Below are 12,644 nucleotides of genomic sequence, written 5' to 3'. Positions count from 1 at the left end.
AAAAAAAAAAAAAAAAACCAGAGCAAAATTCTGAGAAGCTGAGGCAGGAGGACTGCAATTGTAAGCTCAGTCTAGACAATTTAATAACAGTGAGAACAGTCTCAAAGTAAAAATAAAATGGGTTGGGGGTATAGCTCAGTGCAAAAGCCCTGGCTTCAGTCCATAGCATCATAATTAATTAATTAATTTAAAGGGCTAGGGATGTAGCTCTGTGGAAAGACCCAATACTAGAGAGAGAGAGAGAGAGAGAGAGAGAGAGAGAGAGAGAGAGAGAGAGAGAGAGAAACCCACGCATATAAAAGAAACAAAAAGCCCATCTGCCTATCATGTGAATCTACTAACCCACCTTCCAAGGATCTGCTGCTGTTCTGAAGTTGCAGACCAAGGAAAAAACTTTATATAGCTGGGTAGAAGAGCTATCACCAAGCCCCCCTCCTGGAAAAGCCACAGCATGTTGTTTTACCCATTATTATTTACTTGATTATGTCAAAGTCATATTTATTTTTCTACTCTGCTGAAGGCCTACCATTACAATAGTCAATATTAGCTGAGGTGGAGTTTTTTGTTTTGAGACAGAATTTGACTATGGAGTTCAAGCTGGCCTTGAATTCATTTTGTAGCCCAGGCTGCCCTGGAACTCAAAGTGATCTTCTTGCCTCAGACTCCCAAGGGCTGGGATTACAGGCCCATTCTATCACACCTGGCCTAGCTGAGATTTTAATATACAACACATATAACTGTGTTCATTAAAGTAACACGTGCTTTAAACCAAAATCATTTTTCCTCAGATATCTTTATTAGTGAATTAATTTCTTTCTTTCTTTTTTTTTTTTTTTTTTTTTTTGGCAGATCCGGGGATTGAACTCAGGTCCTTGAGCTTGCCAGGGAAGCACTTATTCCACTGAGCCATCTCCCCAGCCCCTCTAAAGAATTAATTTCTACCCAATGTACACCCAAATCCAGACATATAATCCTAGCACTTGGGAGGATGAGATAGGAAAATCTCTTGAACTCAGAAATTTGAAGGGGCTGGGGCGATAGCTCAGTAAAATAAGCGCTTGCCTGGCAAGCGCAAGGACCTGAGTTCAATCCCAGGTTCGGTAAAAGAAATCTAAGAGTAGACTTTGCAGCACAGCCAGACTCCAGCTCAAAACAAAACAAAACAAAATATCACCAGAATAATCTATAATTTTGAAGAAGAGACTTCATCTTGGAATATTTCTAAATGTTTCTTTATTTTATGTGATTTACCGTGCAATCCAAAGTCTCTTCAGCAACATTTCCTGTGAGACTACAGGAATGGAGGGTTCCTGTGTGGTCAGTAATATCCACCAGCATATGGAAGCTGGGAAAAACAGATCTGAATCCTGAAGAACCTTTGTTGCAAGTTGTACAAGTATTAGACACTTCATTTATAATATAACCACAGCTAGAGCTGAGAAGAAAGAAAGGTGATGATACAGTGTTATGATCCTCAGTGATAAATTTGATCTTTAGCAAAACTATCTCTAAAAAGTCAAAGTCAGCATGGGAAGACTCACCTAGTGCCCAGTGATGTACAGACAAAAGAATAATTGAAAGAAGGAAGATGTGAGTAAAAAGCTGTACTATGTACATATACCGATACTCCATAATTATGCACTGCAAACATGTACTAATACATGTTTTTAAAAAGGGAAACAGCCTCAATAAGAAATACTACAAAAAAAAATTAAACACACTTTCTACACAGTCAATCATGCTTCCAATACTTGTGATTTATCTGAGTCTGGACACAACATCCTCCTTTGTTCCTTTCCCCAATGGGTTCCCGCCAACCCCTTGGGGTCTACATTTCACTTCCCAGTAAGCGCTCTGCTCTGCTCTGCTTTCTGGCTCTTTTCACCTCACCCCCTATCCCCTTTAGAACAGCTGCAGAGAGCAGGTCAGATAGCTCAGAGGATTAAAGTACCTGCAAGCAGGTGCAGGGGCCACCAGCCCCATTCCTGGGGTGCGCTGAGATGGACTGGGTGTGATGGTGCTTGCCTGTAATGCCAGCTCTTGGGAGGCTGTAAACAGGCGGATCATTACGAGTCTGATCTAGTAGTGAGACCCTGAACACCCTGTAGACCCTTCCCTAAAATTAAAAAAAAAAAAAGTAGCTGCAGAGCTTGTGCTTCAGCACTGACATTGGGACCACAGTTGTTTCTTGCTGCTGCTACAGGCGTGTCCTTCCCTTTGGGTCAAGGATACAGAAGACAGATCAACCCACTACTTCTCCCACCCACCCTCTCAAAAAGCCCACCAAAAGACACTATTTAAAAGCCTCTTAGCCTGTAAGAGATACCTTCTTTATTCTGCTCACACAGAGAGGCCCCTCTCAGGTGTAGCAATAAACTTGCTTGGACTGTCGAGTTTGTGTTCTCCTCCCTCTTTTCACCTCAGTATTGCTAGTGATCACTTTAGTGACTTTTTTGTGACAGGGGCTCACTATGTAGATCAAGCTGGCCTTCAATTATGTATCCAAGCATGTCTTGAACTCAGGGAGATCCTCCTGCCTCAGTCTCCCAAATGCTGGAATTACAGGCAGGTGGTACCAACTGTGACAATTTCATGCTACTCTGTCTTTTTGAAGCAGGTCTTCCTTTAGCAACTTTGAATGAGGAGACACTGCATCTCTTAAATAGTGGGACAGTTAAGAAGACAATAGTTTCTTGTCTAGACGTAGATCACTTTTTTTTGGTACCAGAAATCAAACTCAGGACCTTATGCTGCCAGGCAGGCTCTGTGCCACTGAACTATAAATTCCCCATCCTAGACATAGATCACTTTTTTTAGTATATTTTCTTAATAAATTTCAAATGCTTTTCCTCAGATATTTAAGATTTAAAATGTAGAAAAAGTGAGGGAAATAATTTTAAAGCTATCTATCCAGTCAGTGCTGGGGAGGAAACCGAGGACCTCCAACAAGATAAAGGTTCTATCACTGAGCTACAACCCTAGTCCCTGAAAAATAGTTCTCAAAAAATAAATATATGCCTTACACAGAAACTTCCATATTAGTATTTTTTTTCAGTTTTAATATCATACTATAGGGGCCAGGAATATAGCCTGGCAAGCATGAGGTTCTGAGTTCAATTGCTGGTATTAAAAAAAAAGAAAAAAAAAAGAAAAAAGAAAAGAAAAAAGAATCCTATTATAAAGTGTCTTAAAAATCTAGAGGGCATTATTTTCACTCTTCACACAGAATCACAAACCTTTTTTTTTTTAATGTGTTTGGTACAGGGTCTCACTATACAGCTCCAACTTGCAGTGATCCTCCTGTTTTCAACTTTTCCAAAGTTGGAATTACAGGGGTGCACCACCATAGACTCAGTGGCCAGCTCAGCAGGCCCCAGGGCAGGGCTGGCCCAGCATGTGGTGCCGGGGATTGAACCCCAGTCCCTGTGTTTGCCTAAGCAGGCATTTAGTCCACTGAGCTATCTCACCAGCCCCACAAACCTATCTATTAATAAAACCATGTACAGCACACACATATTGTATGAAAATCTGAGTTAATCTGATAAGGTTACCGTAACATAGCTAAGGGAGAGCAGAAGGTACAGACTGCCTCTGGTGGCACATTTTGCAGCAGCATTATTAGTCAAAAGGAAAATTATATTGTAACAACTTGCTCCATTTTAACACAGCCAGAGTATATCAAAATATGAATTTTACATCTGCAGTTTATTACATTCTTAAAATGTTATCTCATTTTTTACTGAAGGCACTGTTTGTGACATTTTTAATATTTTGTAAAGAATTTTTTTAAAGTCCAACGTGGCAGCACTTGTCTGTAATCCCAGCATTTGGGAAGCTGAGACAGGAGGATTATAGAGAGTTCAGGGTCAGCCTGAGCTACATAGTGAGTTGAAAACCAGCCTGAAACCCTGTATTAAAAAAACTAAAATATTCTTACTAATATGGTTATTAGTATTTACTCACACTAGTCAACTATATCATAATTTATTATGGACCATAATATTATCATGGATAATAAACATAAGTATTGTTCAATCATTGCTTGACCAATGAGACTGCCTAAAGTAGACAACACTTACTTGTATACTGGTTCAGGTTCCCATAAACATATTTTTCTAGCCATAAGATGTTGCAGAAATTTCACAACATAATTAAGTTGATAATTAGAACATGGCTTGTGAGCACATCTATACTTATTCTTGTCTAGTTGATGCTTATAAATAATTATATGTGAAAGTTTAAAACAGGTAAGATAATACAGAAAAGAAGGTATTTTTATTTTTATCTTGTTATTGCCTACATTCAATTAATTTTACATGTATAATTTTATGTGTAATTTATTTTTTCAAATTTGTGTTAATATTCATTAAAATTGAAGGCATTCAAGATGATTTTTTAAAGAAAAAGGCAAATAACATTCTCAATTAACTGCCATTTTTCTATATAATGAATAAATCTATGCAAAAATTATCTTAATTTTTCTCTATAGGTCATTTTATTGTAGTTTTTCTCTCTTTTTTTTTTTTTTCAGTACTGGCGATTGAACTCAGGACTTTGCACTTGCCAGGCAAGCACTTATTATAGGTCATTTTATTGTATTGTATTTTATTTTTTTGGCAAATCAAGGATTGAAGCCATCTATAAGTCATTTTAATTTTCAACTTTAAATAATATTACAGATTTTTGTATTTTTATTTGGTAAATAATTCTAAAAATTATCTATATTTTTCTTTACATGTCATTTTAATTTTCTATTTAAACAGGTTAATATATTCAGATATGCTGGAGGGTAGCAAATTGAAGGACCTCCTAGAACAGTACAAACTCCAGGTACAGGACTGTAAGATCAGTGGATTTAATTAATTCAGTCTTTGGGATGTGGTGAGATACTGTTGCCTGCAAAATACTATCATTAGAGTACCACTGGACAAATGCCATAAGACATCTCCCTGTGTTGTTATCTATAGCTCTATGTGAATCTAGAATCATTTCAATAAAAATTTCAAGTGCAAAATTCCATAGAGAGGTTTTTTGTTTGTTTGCTTTATGTATTTAGGGCAGGGTCTACAGGGTCTCACTATGTAGATCAGACTTCCAGTGATTCTCCTGTTTTCAGCCTCTCAAGCGCTGGGATTATAGGTGTGCCCCACCATGTTCAGTCTGAGTCACTGTCTCAGCACATCCCGTGGGCAGGCTAGCACAGCAAGTGGGGGATCCAATCCCACTGCTGCGCTCTGCCTAAGTAGGCGCTTTAGTCCGCTGAGCTATCTATCTGGCCACACAGAGAGGTTTTAAGAATAACATTTCAATATCATTTAGTCAAAATCATCAAATCTACTGGGGTTTACTTTGTACACAAGTAGATAATAACTTTGAACCAGAAGGGGTTGTAGGTTATATACATCATGCAATTAAGAAATAATTTTCTTTATGATCCTAGTGATTGACAAATGATTTCTTTTTTTTTTTTTTTTTTTTTTTTTTTTGTGGAACCGGGGATTGAACTCAGGCCCTTGTGCTTGCCAGGGAAGCGCTTGTTCCACTGAGCCATCTCCCCGGCCCCAATCCTAGTGATTGAATCATGGCCTTCACACTAAACTACAAGCCCTGACCTTTATCTTCATGGCGGGGGAGGGGACAGGGTCTCTAACTTGCTCAGGCTGGGCTTGAACTTGTGATCCTCCTGCATCAGCCTTTTGTGGTGCTGGAATTATTGGTTTGCACTACTAGAGCCATTATTACGTCATAGAACAGCTAACTTTTTTGAAGCCTAAATTTATTAATAATTATTTCTTATAAAAATGAATTCACTAAAAATAATTTACCTCCTTACCATTTATTTCGAACTACTTTCACAGCTTCATCATCAATGTTCAGTGTGGAAATGTAAGCATAGAGAATGCCATAGAAGGGTTCAACTCTTCCTTCATTCTTCAAAGCCTTTACCTTTAACTGCTCAACTGTATAGACATCAACTATTGTATTTACTAAAAACAGAAAGAAGTATATCAGTCCCTTATATGTCCTAAAAACTATAAAGGATTATGTCCAAATAGTAAAGTTATAAAGTTCAAATAAGAATATCTAAATAGCTTAATCCACAGAAAAATATTATATTTGCTATTTTGAAACTGATTATATGGGTAAAGATGAAGCTGATGGATAGAAAGCTTGCCTACCATCCATGATGCCCTGTCCAATCCCTGTACCACTAAAATGAAACCAAAAAAATCCTTATCATACAAATGGATTAAAAACCTATAAAATAAGAAAAAATGAAAAAATGTGAAATTAGTCTTTATTAAATAAAAAAATTTAATCATCACAAGATATCATTAAAGAGGTGAGAAGACAAGCCATAGAGTAGGGGATGTTAGCAATCTACCATGGAATAAAGGACTCATTCAGAACATCTGAAGAAATTCTTTTTGGTTGTTGTTCTAAAAAACAGAACAAGAAAATGACATTTTATGCTACATTCTAGGCATGGACACAGTATTTTTCTGGGGAGAAAAAAATCAATAGCTCTCATCAGATTGACTAATAGTTACAAGCCTTTTTTTTTTTGAATCCTGGACTGAACTCAGGTCTTTGCACTTGCCAGGCAAGCACTTATTCTACTGAGTTATCTCCCCAGCCCCAAGCCCTATTTTAAATTTTAAACTAACTTTTATTTTCCAGTTCAACTGGAAGTTGAACCCAGGGCCTCTCACTGAGCTAAATCTGTAGCCATTTTTAAAATTTTGAGACAGGGTCTCTCTAAATTGCTAAATTGACCAACCTCAAATCAAACTTGAGATCTTCCTCCTGAACCTCCCAAAGTACTAAGATTAAAGGCATGTACACCACAACCGACTTTAAACTAGCTTTTTAAAATCAGAAATAGCTGGATATGATGTTACATGCCTGTAATCCCAGCATTTGTCAGGCCAAGGCAGGATAATTTCTGTAAATTCAAGGCCAGCCTGGGCTACACAGCAAGTTCAAGACCAGTTTGAACTACATAGTAAAACCCTGTCTCAAAAATTAATTAACTAAACCAAAATATAGTAGTAACAGACTTTTACTATGCCAATCAAAACTCTACAGGGCCGGCCAGATAGCTCAGCAGACCAAAGCGCCTGCTTAGGCAGAGTGCAGCAGCCAGATTCCATCCTCATGTGCAGTGCCGCCCCGGCCTCAGGGCGCTCTGAGACTAGGCTTGGTGGTGCGCGCTTCTTATCCCAGCACTTGGAATGCTGAAAATAAGAGAATCACTACGAGTCTGCTCTACGTAGTGAGAACCTGCAGACCCTGTACTAAATACATTTTTTAAAAAAAGCAGAATATATTTATTAAAAAAAATTTACAGGTTCAATTTTGGCCTTTTTAAAAATCAAATGGGCCTGGAGATAATTCAGTGGCATAAGCACTTTCCTGGCCAACACAAGTTCCTGACTTCAATCCCCAGTACCAAAAAAAGTTAAAAATTAAATTAAAAAATTAAAATCAAACAATATTTATTTGTTTATTTATTGTGTGTGTGGGTTTTTTAAGTATTTAGTACAAGGTCTACAAGGTCTCACTACACAGATTGGACTTGAAGTGATTCTCCTGGGATTAAATGCGCACGCCACCACGTCCAATCTGTGTTTATTTTATTTTTTCTTTTGTTGTTGGTGGTGATGGTGGTGGTGGTGGAACCAGGGATTGAACTCAGGCCCTTGAGCTTGCCAGAGAAAGGCTTATTCTACCGAGCCATCTCTCCAGCCCCTGTGTTTAGTTTTTAAAGAGAATAAAAAATAATAAAAATACGTTAGGAGGGCTGGTGAGACAGCTCAGTGGACTAAGCGCCTGCTTAGGCAAGCTCAGGGACTGGGGTTCGATCCCCAGTAACACATACCATGCTAGCCCTGCCCCCAGGGTGCGCTGAGCTGGCAATGGAGTCTAGGTACAGTGGCGCATGCCTGTAATCCCAGCTGCTGGGGAGGCTGAAAACATGAGGATCACTACCAGTCTGAACTGTGTAGTGAGACTCTGTACAAAAAAAAAAAAAAAAAAAAAAGTTTAATTGATACAGAATTTCACTAAACAAGATGGTAGGAATTCAACAATGGGTGTTATATTGCATATTGTTGTCTTCAGGTTAGTTGTTCCAATTACCAGACATAAGCATGCAAAATGGGTCAAAAAATTTAAAAAAAATTAAGCATTAATTGTTCCCTTCGATAAAACAATAGAAATCAGCAGTATAGGGCCTGGGGAGGCAGCTCAGCAGTCTAAGTACCTTCCTGGCAAGCACAAGGCCTCAGGTTTGATCCCCAGTACCACATGCCATGCTGGTCCCAGAACCCTAGGCAAACTATGCTGGCCACTGAAACCAGGGGTGGTGGCCCATGCCTGTAATCCCAGAGCTGGGAAAGCTGAGACAAGAGGGTCACTATGAGTCCAGCTGCATAGTGAGACCCTGTAACAAAAAAATTTAAAAAATACAAATAGCTTAGCGGATTAAAACACCTGCAAGCAGGTACAGGGGCCAGGGGTTCAATCCCCGGGCCTGTCAAGTGCCAAGCCCGTCCCAGGGCAGGCTGAGACAACAATTGAGACTGGGCGTGGTGCATGTACCTATAATCCCAGCTCTTGGGAGGCTGTAAACAGGCGGATCACTACGAGTGGGATTTAGTAGTGAGACCCTGTACACCCTTTCCTAAAATACAAACAAATAAATAAATAAAAGATTAAAAAGTAAATAAATAATTAAAAAAAGAAATCAGCGGTATAATCATCCCAGTTATCCTATATATATACATAAATATGTGTGTGTGTGATCCCTTTCTTCTTTTTTTTTCTCCTTTTCCTCATCCCAGTTGTGCCTTCCCTTTGAGCAGTTTCTTTTTTTTGGTACTGGGGATTGAACTCAGGACCTTGCACTTGTCAGAAAAGCACTTTCCACTGAGTTATCTCCCCAGCCCTTGAGCAGTTTCTTTTCCTTTCACAATGTCTATTGTACCTTTTGGATTTTATTTACTCTTTCAGGTTCTTACACGAGGAAGACAATATGATATTTACACATGCAGGCCTAGTTGATTTCATTTATAAGTATCGTCTCTACTTATATCCATTTACCTATAAAAGCCTCAAGTTTATCTTTTTTATAGCTGAGTAATACTCGATTGTATAAAAATACCACATATTTTTTATCCATTCCTCAGTTGATGGTATTTGTGTTATTTTCAAAATTCAGTTATGACAAATTGTGCTGCTATAAATATGGGTGTACATATATGCCTGTGGTATGATGTTTTCAGTTCTTCCGGAAAAATACCCAGAAGGAGAATAGCTGGGTTGAATGGGACCTCTACTCCTAGTTTTTTGAGGAATCTCCATAGATTTTCATGGCAGTTGTACTAGTCTACATTGTCACCAACAGTGAAGAAGTTTCCCTTTTTCCCCACAGCTCCTCCAGAATTTGGGCATCTAAGATGAATACATATTTCTCAGGTGAAGAAATACAAATGATGAATGAATATATGAAAAATGTTCAGCTAGGTGTGGTGACACACACCTGTAATCCCAGCACTGGTGAGGCTGAGGCAGGAGTATCTTGTGAGTTCAAGACCAGCCTGCACTACAAAGTAAGCTCAAGGCCAGCCTGAACTGCATTATGAGATCCTGTCTCAAAAAAGACAAACAAACAACTTTCAACATTATTCAAGAAATGTGAATTACAATAATACTGAGATTCCATCTCACCCCAGAAACAATGGCTATCATCAAAAAATCAAACAATATTTAAATGATCACTTACAATTTATGGATTCTTTCAAATAACTGGCATTTTCATCAGTCAGAAAATTTGCTTCTTTATTTTCTCTTATAAAATTCAGTAGGATATTAGCTTCTGGTGTATCTTAAGTTAAAAATGCATAATAAGAAAAAAGCAAATTGATTATTTTTAAAATCATTATGAAGGATCTAAAATTGTTGTTAATATTAAAAAGTGATGACATATAATTGTGCAACAATATAGAGTATTACTCAGCTATAAATGATGTGATATTGAAGTCTATCAACATGAACAGATATATACCAGATGTCAGTGAAAAGAGAAGCTTACAAAATTGTGTGGTACGATACCCTTTGAGTTGAAAAAATATATGTATATGTACATTTATCTGGAAGAATATATGTGTATAAAAACTATCTTTAAAGGTAGTGGGTTATCTTTGTGTTCCTTTTAAATTCTTTTATTTATTTTCTTATTTGTTTGTATGTGTAATCCTGGAGGTTGAACTTGGTCTTCACACTGAGCTAAATTCCCACCCTATTTTTATTTTGAGACAAGTCTTGCAAAATTGCCCATTCAGTATTCCTGCCTCAGCTCTCAAGTGCTAGGATTACAGGAATAGCCCATTGTGCCCAGCTGCATTTTCTGAATTTTACATGTATTTCCTTTGCTGTAGAAATATTTCTAAAGATTATTTTAAAGTCTTGTTCCTCAAATTTGAATGTGAATTTTCTCAGGAATGGATGGATGATGTGCCAAAAGTCAAGAATGTGATTTTGAGGCAGCTGTGATGGCTCATTCTTGTAACCCCGGCACTCTGGGAGGTGGAGATAGGAGGAGGGTAAGTTCAAGCTTCACCCGGGCAACTTGGCAATTGAGTAAGTCCCCCATCCCACTTTCCCTCTTGAACATTCTACAAACTGCTCTGACAATATTTGGACTTTCCTTGCTCCCTTGAACAGATTTAGGCAATTCTTCTTTTTCAAATTATACACAAGTCTTATTAATGATCTTTCTCAGAAGATCATAAATTCCTTATGGGCGGGTATTGTACCTTCTCATCTTAGTATTTCTAGTATCCAACACAGTAATGATGCTTCCATACATCTAACCAACAACTGTCCTCTGCCTTCCAGAAAAGATTACGCAAATAAAAGGCATTCAGCAGGCACTTGGAAATTAATGAGTGAATTAATGTTTTTGAAGGGCCACCAGATAGCTCAGCAGACTGGGATTCAATCTCCAGCCTACAGTGACGACCCCACCCCTGGAGCACGCTGAGACAGCAAATGAGACTGGGCGTGCTGGTGTGTGCCTGGAATCCCAGCGCTTGGGAGGCTGAGAAACAGGAAGGATCACTACAAGTCTGATCTGTGTAGTGAGACCTTGTAAACTCTGTACTAAATAAATTTTTTTAAAAAAGTTTTTGAAGCACGAAGAGACTTGCTACATATTACACAGGAGTAGTTGTTGAACGGGCCACAGCAATCCCACCAATGAGCATCTTTTGGGTAATGATGTTGGTAGGGAGGACAGGATGCACAAGGGCCTCTAGTGGAAGGAGAGTGATCCAGATTATCTGGGGACAGGATGGAATTCCCACTCTGACAAATACTCTCAGGGCAAAGAAAGCACAAAGAAGACTTAACATGCTGACTAGGGTAAGTGCTTAAACCATTTAGACCTTAATTTCTGCAAGGTAGGTCTATAGCCCAGGAAATTAGAAATAAGGCTGATTTAAACAAGCCCACAAATTTACAGTTTTGTCAGTACCCTTATGAGCACTCCCCTTTAAATCTATCTTCTTAGTAGAATAAATGCAAGAGATTTATTTTACAACGTAGTGATTACAGTTAATAATATATTGTATTCTTATTCTTATTCTTATTATTTTGGTGGAACAGGGATTGAACTCAGGCCCTTGCGCTTGCCAGGGAAGCACTTATTCCACTGAGCCATCTCCCTGGCCCTGTGTCATATTCTTGAAAACTACTAAAAGAGCAGACCTTATGTATTCTCACCACAAAAAAAAAAAAAAAGGTAAGTGTTATGGTTTGTATCTAGGTGTTTCCTCAAAGCCTCATGTAGTAACTGGGGCAGTTTCTAGATTTTGTGATTAATTAATGATCCAATTCTGGGATTATGGGTGGAAGGGCTCCTGGCATTATGGGTGTGAGTGCTATACCCATTCTGAGACAGATAGTCTGAATGTAATGTAAAGAAGGGAGAGAGGCTTGCCTCTGCCACTGCTATCACTGCTTCTCCCTTTCTGCTCTTGCTGTTTTGCTGTTTTCTGCTGCCATGAACTGCTGCCCTCTGCCACGTGCTACTCTACCTTAGAGCCAGCTGAATATGGACTGAAACCTCCACAAACTATGAGCTAAATTAATCTTTTCATCCTTAATTCTGTGTGCTAGGTATTTTGTCCCAGCAACAAGAGAAAATTAACCAAGACAGTAAGTATGTGAAATAGTGCATAAGTTAACTAGCTTCATATAGCCATTGCACATGCATACAAAATATGACCAAACTACATGATAACTATTTACATAAATAAATAAATTGGAGTCATGCATAGTGACACACACACACCTGTAATCCCAGACCTGAACAAGGATCACCACAAGTTTGAGACTAGCCTGGGCTACATAGTAAATTCAAGGCCAGCCCAAATTACATAGCAAGACCCTGTCTCAAAAAACTAAAAAAAAAAAAACAAAAAAAAACCTTTTAAAAATTATTACAAAAGCTACATTATCATTAATATCTTTCAAAGTATTCTCTTCCATTTTTGGTTTGGTTTGGTTTTTGAGACAGGGTCTTACTATGCAGTTAAGACTGGCCTTGGGGCTGGTGAGATGGCTCAGTGGTCTAAAGC

The 12,644-nt window shown here is 38.3% G+C and overlaps 1 protein-coding gene across 1 annotated transcript in view; it reads right to left on the bottom strand.

Annotated features, from left to right (window-relative positions):
• The window catches only part of Meiob (meiosis specific with OB domains), a 56,652-nt gene that overhangs the window by 5,140 nt on the left and 38,868 nt on the right, over positions 1 to 12,644 (bottom strand). The window contains exons 10-12 of the mRNA XM_004627883.2: positions 9,788 to 9,889; positions 5,834 to 5,987; positions 1,252 to 1,435 (exon numbers count right to left, since the gene is read on the bottom strand). Of these exons, the coding sequence (XP_004627940.1) occupies positions 1,252 to 1,435; positions 5,834 to 5,987; positions 9,788 to 9,889 (440 nt within the window). The remainder of the gene's footprint in view (positions 1 to 1,251; positions 1,436 to 5,833; positions 5,988 to 9,787; positions 9,890 to 12,644) is intronic.

This window comes from Octodon degus, unplaced genomic scaffold (assembly GCF_000260255.1).
Source record: "Octodon degus isolate 3935 unplaced genomic scaffold, OctDeg1.0 scaffold00021, whole genome shotgun sequence".
Classification (NCBI taxonomy): Eukaryota; Metazoa; Chordata; class Mammalia; order Rodentia; family Octodontidae; genus Octodon; species Octodon degus.
Note: the sequence above shows the minus strand (reverse complement) of the source record. Positions and strands in the feature narration are given on the sequence as shown.